The 19,183-nt window shown below is 39.7% G+C and overlaps 2 protein-coding genes across 6 annotated transcripts in view; one reads left to right on the top strand and one right to left on the bottom strand.

Moving 5' to 3' along the window:
* LOC117989072 (uncharacterized) overlaps positions 1 to 331 on the top strand; it is a 61,301-nt gene extending 60,970 nt beyond the window's left edge. For all 4 annotated transcript variants that reach the window (XM_069503611.1, XM_069503612.1, XM_069503613.1 and 1 more), the window contains one exon: positions 138 to 331. In XM_069503611.1, coding sequence (XP_069359712.1) covers positions 138 to 237 — 100 coding nt within the window. In that variant the 3' untranslated portion in view covers positions 238 to 331. The remainder of the gene's footprint in view (positions 1 to 137) is intronic.
* LOC117989189 (high affinity cationic amino acid transporter 1-like) lies at positions 309 to 19,002 on the bottom strand. Of its 2 annotated transcripts, none has more exons than XM_034976512.2 (15): positions 18,760 to 19,002; positions 13,365 to 13,517; positions 12,297 to 12,448; positions 11,146 to 11,274; positions 9,974 to 10,129; positions 9,531 to 9,635; positions 7,901 to 8,058; positions 7,218 to 7,334; positions 6,545 to 6,642; positions 5,331 to 5,470; positions 4,947 to 5,049; positions 4,205 to 4,323; positions 3,419 to 3,561; positions 2,589 to 2,697; positions 309 to 2,508 (listed from the first exon to the last, which is right to left on the bottom strand). In XM_034976512.2, the coding sequence occupies exons 2-15, from the start codon at positions 13,451 to 13,453 to the stop codon at positions 1,085 to 1,087; spliced, it is 3,042 nt and encodes a 1,013-aa protein (XP_034832403.1). In that variant the 5' UTR covers positions 13,454 to 13,517; positions 18,760 to 19,002; the 3' UTR covers positions 309 to 1,084. The 2 variants fall into 2 exon arrangements, with proteins under 2 accessions (XP_034832403.1, XP_034832405.1); XM_034976514.2 differs by lacking the exon at positions 18,760 to 19,002 and adding an exon at positions 15,741 to 15,874.
* Positions 19,003 to 19,183: the final 181 nt, after the last annotated feature.

The following is a 19,183-nucleotide window of genomic DNA, read 5'->3' as shown; positions in this document are numbered from 1 at the left end:
ATTAAATGTACTAACATTAATTGACGACGGCCAGTGACGTCGAAGATTCGGTGTTTTTCAGAAGTTCCCTAACTGTCGTGAACTATGGCAGAACACAAACACACACTGCTTGATTGATACAGCAATTTTGTTTGCAGTGTGTCGGAGAAAATAATAGACGACCTACTCCTGAAGTGCGCCAAAGAACTGGAGCTGCAGCACATTGTGAAACAGATGTACAAGAACGAGACATGTTAATTTTTATATAGCTTATTTTAACTTTTTGTGGACTTACAGTATTTTGAATGAACTTCAATAAAATTCTCAACTGTTTCAAACATAGTTTTATTTTAACACAAGAAATAAAATACACATAGTGAATAGTTCAAAAATATGTTACTGTTATTTGTTTAAAATGCACCTCATATTGGGCATGTGACTTCAGTCTTTCAGAGGAATGATAAAACAGTCCAAGCGGCAGCCGAAAAATTTGAGAATTCCAGAAAGGCTGAAATTTTGTCATCATGATGACAATGAAGAAATCTTAGCACAACCGGCTATCGCGCAGAGGAGTTTTTTGTTCACTCACTTAGGTCATAAGCTGAAAAGATAAAACCAACGCCATAATATAGGGCTTTGATATTTTAATCACTCACTTGTTTCGGATTTTGCTAAGTCAACCACAGCACCGCGTCACAAAAACACTACTTATTTTTAAAATTCAGCCTTTTAGGAGTTTTCAGGTTTTTTTACCACCGCTACCCTAAAATGACACGTGACTTAACCGCTTATCTAATACAACAAAACAATATTTTCTTTAAATAAGGCACTTACAACATAAGACTAGGTTAATTCAACTGGTAACGTTTCTCCCGTCTTCACGAGTCTGAACAAAGTAATACTAGTACTATGAGTACTATGAGTACTAGTATTACTTAGTATGAGTACTGGTACTATGAGTAGTTCTATGAGCACTACACATACTTTTAAGTTTCAACACACGAATCATGACTTGACCAACTACATTGTTTGTTGAAACTACGTCTCCACCTTTGAACAAGTCTTTCAACACATTTTATATTTGACACAAACTGCTGCGTAATAATCACACCTCATCATCCTTGTTTAAAGTCAAACGGAATGAATTCAAAACTTCTCCAAATTTAGTTCTTTGTCGTTTCAATGTATCATTTTTCTCCATTTTTGGATGTTTTTCTATACTCTCAGTACTGGAAGTATCGGTTTGGTATGCTTCCTCTGGTGTGGGCGGGTTCGATTTCATTAATCTAGCTTTCATTGGTTTTGGACCCCCTGTTGCGAAAATTGACTCTAATTTCGATTTCAAATCTTCTCTACTTAAACTTGGTTCTTCATCGTCTGTATCATCTATAGGCGTTTTGTTATTATTGTCTTCCATATGAATATGGCGCAGATTTTGCGCATTTACGCCTAGCATGATTTCTTTCTTCAAATCTAGCCACATCGCAGGACGTTCTGGGATTTTATTATCGTCTGTATTGTCTACTACATTGCCCACTGAATTTGATCTTTTTATAGGCTCTTCATCATTGCCTGCCATTTTAGTTTGAAATAAATTTTCTAATTTCGACATGAAATTCATTTGCTTATCACTCCCAAACACCATTGTACCATCATCGTGGGAATTGTTCGACATAATGCTTTCTCTCTTATTTATTTCTTCTGGTTCAATAATTTTGTTTGTTGATGGCATTGCTGACATTGTGTAGGATTTTTTGAAACCAGGACTCGCGAAGTAACTTTCATCTAAAGGTGGTGGCGTTGGTATGTTTGGAATGTCTGCATCCTCCTTAAAATCTTCCATAGACTCATTAAGTGCTGTTTTGTCTATAGTGTCTGAGTAACCAGACTCATCCGTACGTGAATCACTGTCATTGAAGGCAGTGACTTCTTCGTCCATATTAACATCACTATCTTTACGTTCGGCTTCTTCTTTATCGATTCTTTCCTCTTCCTCGTTCAGTTTCGGTAAATCTTCTCTATGTACTTGAACTATAACATCATATTTAGATAATACTTGAATACCCATAGACGCTTCTGATCCGGCATCAGATAATTCACTTAAAGATTTTCTGTGCGTATCGTTTTCTTGTTCTTCAGTTTCGTTTTCCTTTTGTTCTTTTAAACTGATCAATTCTCCGTACGAATCTTCTTCAGCTTGTAACACTTGATCGAGCAGATCTATGATTTTGGCTTCTTTTTCTCCGTTGTCCTCTACGTATGCATGTTGTATTATTTTCTGTTCGACTACGATTGGTTGTTCTTTTATTATATCTTCTTGTGAATCGATTTCTATTATCTTATCATCTTGCAATGCTTGATTTACCTCAGTACTACGCTTGATAGTACCAGGAGGGGTCGGCGATACGACGTATATTTGTACTGGTGCCTTTCCGTTAACAATTGTTTTCGACGCATTTATGCTGTCTTCCAAATTTTCTTCGTGTCTCTGTTTGTAGCAGCATACACAGAATATATACACTGGTATAGCTGCAAAAGCAATATAGTCAAATTGACACTAGTGTTTATAGACTTTATCAAAAGTGTTTCTGAAAGTCATAAATACTTACCAATAGCAATCCATATGAGAACTCGTACCCAGGTCTCCACTTTTATGAGGACCATCAAGTTAATATTGACGTATATACTCAAGCAAGGGATGATTGGCACCAGAGGAGTCTGCAAAAAAAACCTTCGGTTATTTTTTTTTCAATGTACGTGACATAAACACTGCTAAATCGAACAGATAATATTATGTCAGAACGTAATAATACTTATTGGAAAGGTGTGTAAAAATAATTTATCGACGTGCATTTTGTTTTCTACGTGTAGCATTTTAGTGATGGATTGCTCATAATAATTTTTTTTTTAAATATAAAAATGGTGAACAAACTCTCAGGCGGGTAACCTGATGTTAAAGGATTTCCGCCGCCCATGAACATTTGCAGTACCAGAGGAACCACCAATGCGTTGCCGGCCTTTCAGGAATTTGTTGATTCGCCCCTTGAATAACCCCATGTTGTAATATTTTGTCAGTTGCAATTCCTCCCGATTGAAATCTTTATCAGCTTGTTTTGTTTTCTGATCTTCCTCATCTACTCGCTTTCCGCCACCACTCCAAAATACGTCTGTGTCAGCGGCCACTGGTTCTGCGACAGGCATGTTCTCACTGTCACTTCAACTTGCTAATACTTTGGAATACTGTTGTTCTTGGTTCTCAGATTTCTATGCACGAGCGACAGCTATGCTCTGCCCACTTTCACTTCAACTTACTAATGCTTTACTAATATTTTGGGATACGTTTGTTGTTCTTTGGTTTTCTACTACAGATTTTTTTGAATAAAATACTATAGCAGTTATATCTAAAGTATGTATAAACGAGTGCAAATCTTGTATCTACCTTGAAAGTGAGCTCCTCCTTCACTTGAGGCTGCAGCGTCATAACGACCAGGAGGCCGAGGGCCACCGCGTGGAGTACGGACACGTACACCAGCGGCTCCGCTGCGTGGTTGGTCACTATTGCCGACGTGAAGCACGTGCATACTGAAGAGGCAACAACACACTTTTTAGTTTTTGTTCCAGTACGATGCCGTGAAGGGGCACGGGTTTAATAAAAACTACCATACCCCTTCCAGGTTAGCCCGCTTCCATGGTGAAATTTCAGTCAAGGGCTAACTTGTGTCTGAATAAAAAATGAAAAAATCAATCAGTACCTACCCTTCTCATATCGGTACCCTTATTATAAATGCGAAAGTGTGTTTGTTTGTTGGTTTGTCCTTCAACCACGTCGCAACGGAGCAACGGATCGACGTGATTTTTTGCATGGGTATAGTTAAAGACCTGGAGAGTGACATAGGCGAGACATATTTTATTCCGGAAAATTGAAGAGATCCCACGGGATTTTCAAAAACCTAAATCCACGCGGACAAAGTCGCGGGCAACTGCTTGTTGAAATGAGATTCAGCAAATTATACCAAAGTTACCCGCTACCACAGTAGGCAGCGCCGTCCGAATATATTCTGTGAATGTAATGTCAAAGACGTTTTTTGTTTCTCTATATAAAAAAAGTTTTGTTAGAAAGTTTATGAGCAAATTAAAGATTAATACTTTCTCCCCGGGTTTTTCTTGTTATAATAGTGAACACTGCTAGTCATCTATATGGAGCACAAGGAAAATATCAGCTTACCAAATAATACAAGCGAGATGTTGATGATGCAAGAAGTGTTCCTGTTCGCCGCTCGCTCGCCGAGGCCCAGCATTTGCTTCGCGAGCGCTGTGCCGGGAGGGGGCGCCTCCGAGCGATATCTACAAACACATGATAGAGATTAGATAACACAGGTGCACTTTTTATTCCTTCACTCACATTATCCCATGGGACAGAGATCTGACACCACCGGAGAAAAATTCGGCACAGGACCGATGGCTTTACGTGCTCTTTTTTTGCTATGGTATCGTGGTATGGTCTTCTCTTTGAAATTTGTTTTTGCTATGGGATGTCTCGAGTGGGATGTCACCATAAAGAGGAGAATATTCTCAGTTCATAATATAAAATTTAATAAGTACCAATGTTAACATAATATTATTATACCTTCATCATCATGATCAACCTATTACCGGCCCACAGCTGAGCCCGGTCTCCTCTCAGAGTGAGAACGGTTTAGGGCATAGTCCGCCACGCTGGCCTGATGCGGATTGGCAGACTTCACACACCTTTGAGAACATGGAGAACTCTCAGGCATGCAGGTTTCCTCACGATGTTTTCCTTCACCGTTAAAGCAAGTGCGATATTTAATTGTTTTTAAAAACGCACATAACTCTGAAAAGTTAGTGCTGCGTGCCCGGGATCTAACCCCCGACCTCCCGAAAAGAAGGCGGACGTCTTAACCACTAGGCTATTACTGCTATTATTTACCATTTGTACTTATTACCTTAGTATTATAACGCAGGCCGCAACAATGGTGTAAGACACCAATGTCCCGATGCACATCATAAGTATCAACTCATTTAGCTCCAAGATGGCTGCCAGGAGAGCTGCGAACATTAATATTGAGTTAGAAAAAACCTTTCAATTATGTCGATCATCATCATCATCAGCCTAACGCTGGGCCACTACTGAAGGACGGAAACGTTTAAGTGCGGAAACTAGCCCAGAGCGAAGAAAGAAGTGATGATGCAGTCTAATATGGAAGGGGGTAACTTGGAAGGTATGGCAGTTTTATTAAACCCATACCCCTGATCGGTTTCTATGCGTAAATACTAACTAGCCACGGCCGAAGCCTCTCACCAGACAAATGTTATTTTACAATAGGTACCTATAACAACAGCAGACAGGATGGTAGCGATGGCAGGCGACTTGCGTGCGACGGTGACCCTCGCCAGCCAGTGGAACAGCAGGCCATCCGACGCCATCGCGTACAGCAGACGAGTCAGTGGGAACATGCCGCCGTACAAACTGGAACAGTCAAACAAACAAGGAATATATCCTCAATAGCTCAACGGTTAAAGGTGCGGACTGAAATTCGAAAGGTCGCCGGTTCATACCCCTCCCGTTGCACTATTGTCGTACCTACTCCTAGCACAAGCTTCACCACGATTAATTGGAGAGGAAAAGGGAATGTTAGGGCCATCCATGGCTAATATTCTTTTAAAAAAATGTTTAGTTGAAGTAGGTAGGTACCAACAGGGGTACCAGCCAGGTAATGAAATGAAATGATTTTGAAATGAAATGATTTATTTGTTTTAAAAGGTCTTTTTAAAATTGTGCCAGCCCCCCTAGCATGGGCAGGAGACAAAAATTGTATCCCCCAATTATATCCACTGACGAGGGATAAAATTTACTTGTCCACCTCTCAAAGCACGGCAACAGGGGAGAGGAGAAGTTTATCCCTAAATCGGGGACAATTTTATCCTCGACATTAGACGTGGGTTTAAGTTTATTCTCATAGAACTTAAAAAATCAAAACATGTCTCGCGGTACCTGTTGGGTTTAGGTTATGTTTGGGTTGTGTTTGGGTTATGTTTGGGTTATGTTTGTGTTATGTTTGGGTTGTGTTTGGGTTATGTTTGGAATATGGTTGGGAACCCCAACATAAACCCAACATAGGTCCCAAATACCAATTACCATTAACCCAATAAAGGTACCTAAAGGAAAAGATCCAAAAACCGAAAAGTCCCCCGTTTTATTCACTGTGGATAATTATATCCACCCGTGAGCCCATGCTCGGAGAGTGGATAAAGCTGTCGGAGGGGATAAAGATTTTATCCTTTCCCCGGGGAGAAAATTATAGCCCCGCCCATGCTAACCCTGCAGGGACCCTGAAGTAAGTTTGCAAACCCTGTATCTCAGGGTCCCCGCTCTCCCTCCTCCATCATTAACGACGCGAAAAAATTCACGCCATCTTTTAAAAATCTACCTAATTGATCCATACACATGTCTCGTCTCAGTTCCACTAAGATAGAAAACCTAGCTAGGCTATCAGTGTTATCACTGCTTTATATGATCAAAATGAAGAAGATGAAGAATTACCTGGCAGTGATGCCCAGGATGGCGCCCACGGTGACGAGCCAGCGCGCCCACTCCCAGCCCACGAAACTGAACGAGGTTGCCACGGACGCCACGTTCTCCTGGAAGTTTTTTTATTGCATGATAGGCTTGGGCTTGACGACAATCACGCTTTAAAGAAAGCCATGATGAGGTCTAAGTTGGAGTGCGCTTGCTTGAACGCTTGAAGATGCCTATTTACTCTTGCCTTGAAGGTACCTAAATTATACATCTACGCGTCGCAACCAACACGGCCGTATCACGTTGAGCAATAATTTTATAACAACGGCTTCTGTTGGGGGGTTTACCTTATCTCTAGAGGAAAAAAGGAACTCTTAAAATCTTATATGATCACTTCGTGTCTGTCTGTCAAGACCCGGCAAGGGAATCAAAACCTATAAATTGCTTCCCTGGAGTAGAAAATAATATGTCCTATAGCACAAGTAGGTAAAGGATGTGGTAAAGGGAAAATCTGAAAACCGTGTATTTCTGGATACAGTCAGACCTCCACTAGGTGGACGGCAGCATCCAATGGGAATCCAAGGAGCCGCTGGATTCAGGGGGCGCGAGATTGTAGCGTTGAAAGTCCTTACAAGTGACCTATGTCCAGCAGTGGACGTCTATGGTTCTATGATGATGAAAGTAGCGAGTGTTTTACCTGCAGATAGTACGGCATCATCATAGTGACGACGGTAGCGACGCCAGCGTACGCCACAAACACTATAATTTGCGTGCTCATTATAGCCAATGGTATGGCTCGCCGTGGATCCCGCACCTGAAACCGCCAACAAGCTGCTTTGAGTTTCAAAATCCGGTATTTGACAACTAGTCAAATCAGTAACTTTTGATCAAACGTCAAAACGCGCGCTCAGTATGCGAGATTCTATGAAATACCGCCTACCTGTATGTGACGTCACAATTATTTGAAATCCGTAGTAGTAGACCGCAGCTCCCTTCAGCATTCCCCAGACGCCACGAGGGAAGAACCTTTCTCTTCTCTCTCTCTGGCACATCAGCCTCTGGTATAAGTAGTTTATCTCTTTACCAGTAAAATTGATGCTGTCAAAACCCACGAATCCGTAGAAGCAGACCGTAGCTTCCTTCAGCATTCCCCAGACGCTATAAGGTAAGAACCTTTCATTCTCTCTCTTGTCTCTCTGGCACATGTACTCTAGAAACATACCTTTTCACCAGTAGAGCCGATGTTGTTGACACCCACAATTCACAAACCCTTAAAGGCATAACATGGCATCCTTTGGCATGCCCTACACTCTATAAAAGAAGAAAATTCCACCGCCTTCTTCCCTAGTAACCCTAGTACATTTGCATCTGAGAACTTACCTCTTCGCCAGTGGAATTGATGCTGTCAAAGCCCACAAATCCGTAGAAGCAGACCGCGGCTCCCTTCAGCATCCCCCAGACTCCGTAAGGAAAGAATCCTCCCACTCCACGATTTTCAGGAACTTCTGCCTCTGGTATACTCCAATTGCTGAGATCAGCTGAAAAGGATGATGAATCTTTTGGGTAAAACTAAAATCTTTTAGGTATTCCGGTTAAAACTAAGAAGATCAAATCCTAATTATTTTAACATGTGGTCAACGCCGTTTGTCGGTCTAGTTGTATGGCAGCAATATAAGTAAAATGTGTTAGGATGGTGTTAGGACGTTATTGTTAACACGAGCTATAGGAGTTATTAACTTGGAACCTTTTTGTCATGGATTATTTGAGGTAGGTATCCCTATAGTAAGTTTAGCCGCAATGTCTTGCAATTGGGCTTAGGATACTATTTTTAAAATATTATTTTAAATAAGGCAACTTAATCCAAGGAAATTATCAAAAATTTAGTACGTTCAAATTTCCTTCCTACAACAGTTCTTTGTTGAAATCGGTAGTGACTAGTACTTAATTATTAGGTACTAATCAACTTTATATTTTGGGCATGCGTGAATGATGAAATTACACGTATTTCCATACGTTATTTTACGTAACTTGATTGAAAGCCAAGGAAATTATCAAAAATAGTACTTTCGTTTAAAACATTCTACACTCTTTGTTGAAATCCGTAGTAATGACTAAGTAATTAAGTACTAAACTTTACCTGTTTGGGGATGCATAAATGATGAGCTTACACGTATTTTTTTACAGTTTTAAATGATTTTGATGTCCGCAAACAGATAGTTTCACAGGCAATGAAAAAAGATAATTTGTAAAAATATCAAATCGTTGACAATCAAAAATGAGGGTAGTTACAAAAGTTTCTCGTATGAATTGACATCGTAAACAGATTAAAAATTGTATCAATAATATTATTTTTATATCAATTTTAGTTAAATTTTAATTAAAATGCTATAAATGCAAGTCTCGCGACTTCATTCACATAGCACTCGAAGATATATATCTTTAGGTAACTATCAGTGACAGAATTTTCAGAATATTCAGACTTATAATTTTTTTCATTTTAGAGTTCCGCCGTGCCCGAAGGGTGCCAACCGGAGGAAGCAAATCGCTTCGTAAGTGTTCGTGGAATTTCAACTACCTACGTACTTACAGCCTACAGGTGCAGATTTTGACGATGTCTTGCGGTGCGATAGTATAAAGGTGAAGGAGGCAGTTCGATCCAGGTAAATATTACTTGCTTTAACGGTGAAGGAAAACATCATCCGTTAAGTAGTAGATTAATAATGGTCGTTGTAAATAATTTTTTTTTTAAATTTTAAGTATAATTATTGTTAATAGGTATAAGATAGATTAGAGTACACTGTCGCATTAGGACTCCCCTGTAAGGACTGTGCACATTATGGTATAATAATAAATAATAATAATAATAAATAATAATCATGAGGAAACCTGCATGCCTTAGAGTTCTCCATAGTGCTCTCAAAAGTGTGTGTAGTCAGCCAATCCTTGGCCAGTGTGGTGGGTGAACCGTGCTCAGTAGTGAGCTGGTGATGGGGTGTTGATGATGACGTACCTTTGAACGCGCCCGCGAGGATGACGAACACGATGACCAGCAGGTTGAGGCCGGTGAACACGTTGTTCACCATCGACGACTCGCGCACTCCACACGCCAGCAGTACTGGACAAGTGAAGTACATAATTTAAAAAACCTTCAAAAAACCCCCTATTGCGGTCGCTATCCCCTATCAGGTCTGGTGTTACTTGACAATATATTTTTTTACATTTCAAAATGTTGCCATACTACCGCCAAATTGGATTTATTTTTCAAAAATATTAATAGCCAGTGTCATTCGGGATGATGTAAGGATTCTACCGATACGAACGATCGATGCGAACCAGCGCGACAAGGAGTTGTTCATCATGGAGTTCACGTACATGCCGAGACCGCAGGCCACGCTGGCTCTACCATTCGTTTCGGAAAGCAGATCTACTGAGAAGAGCGGGTAACTTACATACCCCCTAAGAACATGACGATGAGGAAGGAGAAGAAGTCGAAGTGCGGAGAGAGATGCGCGGAGGCGATGGGGGCGACCGACGCGAACCAGAGCGACATCGAGCTGTTGGTCATGGAGTCCACGTACATGCTGAGACCGCGGGCCACGCTGGCCGTACCTGAAACAAAAATATTCAAAGATTCAAAGATTCAAAGATTCTTTATTTGCGGAAACATTTTACAACGAGATGTTATTACATAAAATTGTCCAGTAGAAATGTTTCGCCTTAAATATTAGGCATGTAAAACAATTAGTAAACCTAGTAAAACAATAACTATAAGTAATTTGACGCACGTTGTCTTTGTCTATGTTAAAATTCAAAATTTAAAAATGTCTAAGTTGAAAAAAATTCGTTAATGTTATATAATGTCTTGTCTATTAAAAAATCATGCAATTTATTCTTAAATTTATTTATATTATTACATTTTCTTATCTCCCCTGGTATCTTATTATATATCTTTACCGCCATGACACAAACACTTTTGTTAAGGAATGAGGTTTTGTGAGTGGGAAACCGAAATCTGTCTTTACAGCGTTCTCGGTTAATTCGAACAAACAAATTTTCGTTATTTCTTAAAAATAGAGCGAGTTCGAATATATATAGCGATGATACAGTGAGAACATTGAGTTTTTTAAAGTAAGGCTTGCAATATAATACTTATAACTAGCTAGGTATATATTATGTCGTGATATACTCGCTTCTTAATAGGGAGGTCGTGGGTTCGAGCCTAATCTAAGCCTCGAACTTACGTGTTCCAGTACGAGGCCGAGTAGAAACCAAAGTGAGTTTAATAAAACTGCCATACCCCTTTCCAGGCTAGCCCGCTTCCATCTTAGACTGCATGATCACTTATCACCAAATTGCAGTCAAGGGCTAACCTACATGATGAGGGTTATTCAAAGAGCGGTCCAACAAATTCCTGAAAGGCCCGCACGGCGGTTCCTCTGGTGCTGCAAATGGCGGTGGTAATCAATTAACATTAGTTAACTTAAGATCAGGTGACACGCCTGCTCGTTTGTTTGCTATTTTTACTTTAAAAAACTTGTAGGTACTTATCTGAATTTTTTTTAAAACTTTTCGGAGTTAAAATTTGACTATACTTAGGTAAGTAGTTGTTACAATAGAAGGTTTACCAAATATCGCCTCAAAGATCATGTTCCAGCCGATGATGAAGGCCACGAACTCGCCCACGGTCACGTATGTGTAGATGTACGCAGACCCAGCCTTGGGCACGCGTGACCCAAACTCCGCGTAGCAAATGCCTGGAAAAAATGAAACTTTTTTAACGAATTGAAAATTCGGCCAAGACGTTTCGTACTATCTCGAAACAACACTATTTAATTTGCAAGGCGGCCATTTTGAATTTTTTGTTATTTGTTCGGCAATAGAAATATAGATTCTGTGAAAATTTTAACACTACCTGTCACGGTTCATGAGATACACCATGCTGACAGACAGACAAATAGAAGGACGGACAGATGGACGGACAGACGGGTGAACAGACGGACGGACAGCGGAGGCTTAGTACCTAATAGGGTTCCGTTACGTTGGCAGGGTGTGATTTTACAGGAAGTTTGGACGAAACTTTTTAGGAAAACTGAATCTGAATTCTGGAGAGTTAAGAATTTCCCATCTTGGGTCCATATTAATTATCTCTATACATAAACATGCAGGAATTTTAGATAAAATGTGCAAAGATAAGATTGTTTTGTAATTATTATACCACACTAGCCGATATCTGATAATTCAGTATTTTTATTACTTATCTACAGGTGTTATGGATACAGTCCTTTACACTGAAATAATTACAAGTATACGCTGAATATGCCATACAAAATTACAGTTATTTTTTGTGCCGATTCGAAGAGCCTCCATTAAGCGTAGGTACCTTTTTTTGCTGTACGAGGGAAAAATTCTCATGGACATCCGAATCGAATAGTGTCAGACTCCTACCCAGAGGCGGATTGTCACTAAGGCAAACTAGGAATGTGCCTAGGGGCGCGAGACTACGAAGGGCCGCGTGCGATCATGTAGAGTTGGATTAGCGAGTCTGCGCTTCAGATATCTTCGTTTCTATCCAAAATCATGGAGTGACCACCTCTCCTTTAATATAGCAAAGTGTCAAGTCTTCACTCGTTCCGATACGACTTAAACACAAGCATGAGCCACTCGCCCTTGTGAAATGCAAGAAGCTTAATTATGAGGTTTGCCAGCCCAAACATGGCTCCCAGCTCGTTCACGACATCCCTCCTTTCTTCCACCAAACGTGGAATGGCAGCTTTACCTGCAAACATGGCTGCCACAGCTGCAATGAGGAACGACAGCACTATCGAGGGTCCGGCGAGGTGCAGCGCCACGGAGCCGACCAGGACATACACGCCCACGCCCAGGGAGCTGCCCACGCCCAGGGCGGTGAGGTCCCACACTGATAGACATCTGAAAAATAATGGATAAGCTTGTAATCAAGACTTTTCTTTGTTATCGACACAAGTTAGTCCTTGGCTGCGATCTCACCCGGTGGCACAGTACGAGTAGGAGATGGCAAATTTGCAGCTGTCTCTGTCGTTGAGACCGACAAAATGTCAAAGTTATGAGTGACAGAGACAACGCTCTACAAAGCCGAAATGTCATTCTAAAGGCCGAAGTAGGTACATTACATTCGGCCGCGTACTAAGTCTAGGTTAGTAATGATGCAGATGCTAAGATGGAAGCGGGCTAACTTGGGATATGGAAGTTTCATTAAACCCCCAGATGGGTTTCTACGCAGGATCGTACTGGAGCGCTAAATCACTTGGTGGCCCTACTTTGCGGGCCTCCCACCAGAGCAGGCCAGAGACAAATTGAAAATTATAATAATTGGACTTGGCACCTCTCACTTAGAAGACCACATCGCATCACCACTGCACCAGGAACGTCTTGAAAATAACTCCACCCCCCAGAATTAACATACCTTCTCAAGTTCCCTTGGCCCAGCTGTTTAATCTCAGACAAGCGCCTCTGCAGCACCCAGGATAACGAGCCTTGTGCACCAGTTGGAGTGCTACCACCACATGCTACAATCTCCTTCTATTCTTCCTTATATCTTACTTTTCAATCTATTCGACTGAGTTTGTTATGGGCTCTTCTCAGACTTGAGCGCGTTTGGAACCCACATAGCTTTAGTTTTAAGTTAACGTAATTAATTTATTATCACCACTACATCATTGTATTGCAAATTCAGCAAGTGACCAGCAGAAAGTGGTATCCAATTTGAATAAATGATTTGACTTAACTTCTCATCGTAAAAATCTTCTCTTCTAACGTGGAAAAGAAACCCAAAAAGAAGAAGCTCTACCGCCTAGAATGGACATACCTCCTCAAGTTCCCCTGGTCCAGCTGTTCAGGCTGGTACACGCGCCTCCTCTGCAGCACCTGGCACAGCGAGCGCCACGTGCCACCCATGGCTCCCCGGTCAGCGTCCCCCACCTGGCGACCCCCGATTCTGCATCTGGACTGCTAGCACCACCTAGCGGATGAAAACATTGTCCATACTAATATTATAAATGCGAAAGTGTGTCTGTCTGTCTGCTAGCTTTTCACGGTCCAACAGTTTAACCAATTTTGATGAAATGAGTTAGCTTACATTCCGAGGAAATACATAGGCTAGTTTTATCCCGGAAAACTAAAGAGTTCCCACGGGATTTTAAAAAAACCTAAATCCACGAGGACGAAGTCGCGGGCATCATTTAGTAATACATAAGACACAAAATCACACTGCATCGTACTGGAACGCCAAGTCGCTTGGCAGCACGGCTTTACCGGTAGGGTGGTAACTAGCTACAGCCGAAGCCTCCCACCAAACCAGATCAGAAATTTAGAAACTATAAAATTCCAAACCCCTGCCGGAAATTGAACTCGGGATCTCCCTCTATCAAGACCACATCCCTTACCACTGCGCCAGGGGGGCGTTACTTATTTCATTCCAAAACTTATTAAATCGTCGTAGATTAGAACATCGTTGAGATGATTGAGATGAAAATTGATACCTAATAGTCCTATAACGAATTCAGATTGCAAGTATTAAAACCATCGATTGTTAAAACTGACCTCTGCAACCACTATTTATGTACTGTAAAAATAATTCCACAATTTCAAAACGCTTGTTCTGATAACAATATTTGCAAGCCTATATAAACGAGAGAATTACCGGCAAATCAATAAGATAACGACGAAATGAAAATTCTTTTCCATTGAGACGGAGGCAAATGCCAAAGTTGACACTCAGTACCTAATTACATACCTACATACAAAATGAGTTCTCATTCGCCATTTTAACTCTGTGTTAACTGTTATGTCAAAAGTACGACTCAACTTTAAAATTTAAACCCATACATAGTAATATTACGGCCATAGTAATATTATAAATACGTAGGTGTGTCTGTCTGTATTTATGTCTGTCCATCTGTCTGTGTGTCTGCTAGCTTTTAACGGCCCATCTGTTTAACCGATTTTGATGAAATTTGGTACAGAGATTGCTTGCATCGCCGGGAAGGAAATAGGCTACTTTTTATCCAGGTAAATCAAAGAATTCCCGCGGCATCAAAAATATATATTCCACGCGGACGAAGTCGCGGGTAAATGATAGTTGTAGTATAAATAGTATAAACATAAACGAAGTCGCCAGCACAAGCTATTTACAGACTAAAATCGTACTTTTGACATAACAGTTGACAGATAGAGTTAAAATGGCGAGTGAGTTCTCATTTTGTATGGATAAGTTATAACAAACTTCTGAGATTTTGATAATGATCAAAGATAAACTTTATGAGAAAAAGTTTGTATTTCACGATAACAAACAGATTGTACTTACTTCTCAGCTAGAGAGAGAGCCCGAGAGGGCAGATAGCTTTTATGACGTAAACATCCGCTAAGGAAGGATGTTTGAAAATTCAACCCCTAAGGGGGTGAAATAGAAGTTTGAAATTCGTGTAGTCCAGTCGCGAGCATAAGCTAGTAATGCATATTATACAATCGAAGATTATGTTACTTAATGATAAAAGAACGTGGATTCGATTCGCTCCAGCAATGCGTGGAACTGCAATTAATTAACTAGGTACAATATGGTATATTAAATTACTGTAAATAAAAGTTTTGGAAAGAGCAACCGCTGAGTTTCTTGCTGGTTCTTCTCGGTAGGAAGGGCATTCTGAGAAAGTGGTAGATTCATTTTAAGATTCAAAAGCTCTTGTAAAAGTTTTTTTGAATGAATATTTCTAATTTTTATCGATTTTCTAATTAACACAAACTGTAGGTAATAATATGAAAAACCGGCCAAGTGCGAGTCAAGCTCGCGCAACGAAGGTTCCGTAGTTACAGTTGTATTTTTAATGTTGTAATTCACGTTTTTCGGATTTATTCCTTTACCTACTTGTGCTATAAGACCTACCTACCTAATTTTATGATTCTAGGTCAACGGGAAGTACACCTTGAAGAACCTATAGGTTTCTTGACAGACACGATAGACAGACGACACAGATCACTTTGTTGTCTGTCTATCGTTCCTTTTTTCCTTTTAAGGTACGGAACCCTAAAAATTATGGTAGAACAAAGAAACTCTCATATACATACATACATGAAGCTGAAAACACCACACCCCTTTTTTTGGGCAATCGTGTAATATAGGTGTGTAAACGAACACTATTTTTATAGAAGAGAACATAAAAAATATGTAATTCACTATCATACCAACCTCATGTCGGCCATTGTCCCTTAATTATTATTTTGCTCGATATCCCGATCCCAGCACATATCACTTTGGTAGTAACCGAGAAACTAACTGATAAGCGTACTCGTGATAAGATAAAACAACTGTAATCAGAAGATCATTTTAGTTGTTTCATGAGATACCTACTATGTGCCTACATTCGGGTGGTGTTTAAATACAATTTTGTGTGTCTTCGGTTTAACGTTTACTTTGTACTAGATGATGCCCGCGACTTCGTCCGCTTGGATTTAGGTTTTATAAAAATCCCGCGACTTTGTCCGCTTGGATTTAGGTTATTTAAAAATTCCGTGGGAACTATTGGATTTTCCGGGATAAAAAGTAGCCTATATCCTTCTCCGGGATGTAAGCTACCTCTGTACCAAATTTCATCAGAATCTGTTAAGCCGTCGGGCCGTAAAAAGCTAGCAGACCACGGAACAGAAAAAACAGTGGAAGTGCTAAGTAGGCGTGGCACGCGTGCCACAATTAAGCGTAGTTACGTAAAACTGATCGCAGTCGCGTTCTAACATCGCGTGGAGTTGGTAGTCTCGCGACAAATTCATATTGCCCTAGCAATGCCGTACTGCCGTTTTGTAGTGTAAAAATGATAGTAGGAGATAAAATCTTAAAAATGGAGGTGTTTCGTATTATCGGTAAGTACGATTTTCATTGTTTTCTAATAAATCTTAATTTATTTCAATTTACTAATATTTAATAGAATGGTTAGTCAAAATCAACCTTAAACAATTAAGATAAAGTTTATTTTGGATTGATTCTATTCCGAAAGTACATCGCTCCGTGTTCCCTACTCAAATAGTGATGTGGCCAAGTAGAATATTGAATTTATCGATTGATATCGATACAAGGATATAAATAAATAGTAACGCAATAATTATAATTTATTAATGAGTGAGACGTTGCATTGATCACTAAATAGACATCAGTAGTTCTTCTAACCTTCATTTAAAATATTTTTAGGTTTCCCAAAGATGCAAGCATCAAAGAGAAATGGATAGATGCAACGGGTAGAATTAATTGGATGCCAACCAAATCAAGCATGATATGCTCTGAACATTTTTTTAGAAGTCGATTTTATAATATCAAATAAAGGATATAGATACCTATACGAAACCTACTGCGCTTCCATCAATGAAAATCGTTAAGTCTTTTAATCAAATAGGTAACCTTGTTTTATTTTATTACTTTCAGTAAGTATTGAAAATACTTGATATTATAATACAAAACAACACACCTCTTAGTTATATTTTTGTATGAAGATTGACTGACTAAATATCAAATTTAATTCATAAACACACTAATTAATTTTTCTCCTATTCATTTTTATATAGGTACTAGATGATGCCCGCGACTTCGTCCGCGTGGATTTAGGTTTTTAAAAATCCTGTGGGAACTTTTCAACTTTCCGGGATAAAAAGTAGCCTATGTCCTTTCCCGGGATGCAAGCTATCTCTGTACCAAATTTCATCAAAAACGGTTGATCGGTTGAGCCGTGAAAAGCTAGCAGACAGACAGACAGACAGACACACTTTCGCATTTATAATATTAGTACGGATTTATTCTCAAAATTTAATTTTGGTTTCAGCCACAAAATGATAAATGTGGTCACTCCAGGTTCTTCAAAAAGACAAAGTGATTCGGAGATTCCTGCGTCTAATCACGTTACCGATTTGATGAAGGCAATAGTCGAAAAATATATACATTAATGTTCGCATACACCATTTATTAAAATTAAAAATAAGACTTTCGAAACGCCAGTTTCTTAACAAATATGTTTTATTTCAAGGGCAATAAATAAAATTTATCTATTTTCATACGTTGCAGTATTTATTGTACATACTTGTAAAAGGCATGCATACATACCAGCACTTTTATTCAATTTTATAATTACCTTTTTTAATTTTATTTTTGCGAATGAACAAAATAACGAGTATCTATCGATATCGATAGGTAATTAATTGAGCTACGTGGTGCAGCCTTAACTGAGTAGGAAAAAAAATCGACCGATCACGCAAATGTCAACCATATGTTTAAAGTAATTAAGTTTATAACTGCTACTACTTAGAATACCGCCATCTATGGTCAAGTAGCGGAATTAATTGGACAATTGAATCTAGTGTGACGTGAGTGTGACTATAGCTCGTAAATACGTTCTTCCGCTAAAGCAAAATAAATCTTATTTCTAGAACGTCAGGGTTTATTTCCAAATCTGTGACGTAGGCTAGTTTTGACTAAACTTAAACGACAAATCAAATGATTTGTTTCTTTGTAGTGCAATATATGACTATCGGTATATTTGTATGAGTTTGGCGACAGCGGTTCCTATAGTAATTTTGGTGAATTGCACTTCCACTGTTCTTTCTGTTCCGTGTAGCAGACAGACAGACAGACTGACACACTTTCGCCTTTATAATATTTAAGTAGGTACTTTGTATTTGGCCAGGGTTTGTTATCTACTCAGGGTCTAGGTTTATACTTACTTGACAAGTTCTATCTAAGCATTTTATGGGCCAAAACTGAATCGCACATCACGGTTGCCCTAAGTAATCCTCAGGAATGCAGAGAGCGCTTGGTCCAAAGCCAAACCTGGGGGCTCTTTAAAATTCAAATACAAGTTAGCCCATCACTGCAACCTCACCTGGTGGTAAGTGATGATGCAGTCGAAGATGGGAGCGGGCTAACCTGGAAGGGGTAGGTAGGGCAGATTTTATTAAACCCATGCCCTTTGGCTTCTACGCGACATCGTACCGGAACGCTTGGCGGCACGGCTTTGCCGGTAGGGTGATAACTAGCCACGGCTGAAGCCTCCCACTAGACCAGACCAGAAATTTCAAAATTCTAAACCCCTGGCCGGAATCGAACCCGGGACCTCCTACTAATAAGACCACATGTCCATTAATCTTGTTTTTGGACTTTAACTAATCATAACGCCTACTTTAGTCAGTCAATAAAGTAGATTACTCATTAGTCATTAAGTACTCATTACCTAAGTAAAGTTTCCAACGTCCTTTCCATGATAAAAAATCATTTTCACACACAAACACTTTTAATACGCCGATTCATAAAATCATTCACAATTTGCACGTTTTATTCAAATCAACACTTTTTGTCAGATTTTAGCTTTGTATTCATGCACTTTTGACACTATTTAGCGCAGGATCCGTGCACTTTTGGAGATATTCATGTGACCGAACTAACAAACTCAAGATTGTCTCGACGCGACTATGTATATGCGTGGAATGCTGTTATCAGATATGAAAGATACTCGATTACTTAGGGCTCGTTCACATCATGGCAACATCTTACAAGACATCTTTTGTTTACAATTTCGATAAATTTTAGTTTTAAAAACTAACACCATCGAGTAGATCATCATCATCATCATCATCATCAGCCTGTGGACGTCCACT

Source organism: Maniola hyperantus, chromosome 15 (genome assembly GCF_902806685.2).
Source record: "Maniola hyperantus chromosome 15, iAphHyp1.2, whole genome shotgun sequence".
NCBI classification, from domain to species: domain Eukaryota; kingdom Metazoa; phylum Arthropoda; class Insecta; order Lepidoptera; family Nymphalidae; genus Maniola; species Maniola hyperantus.
The sequence above is the reverse complement of the archived record's forward strand: the minus strand, read 5'-3'. Positions and strand labels throughout refer to the sequence as shown.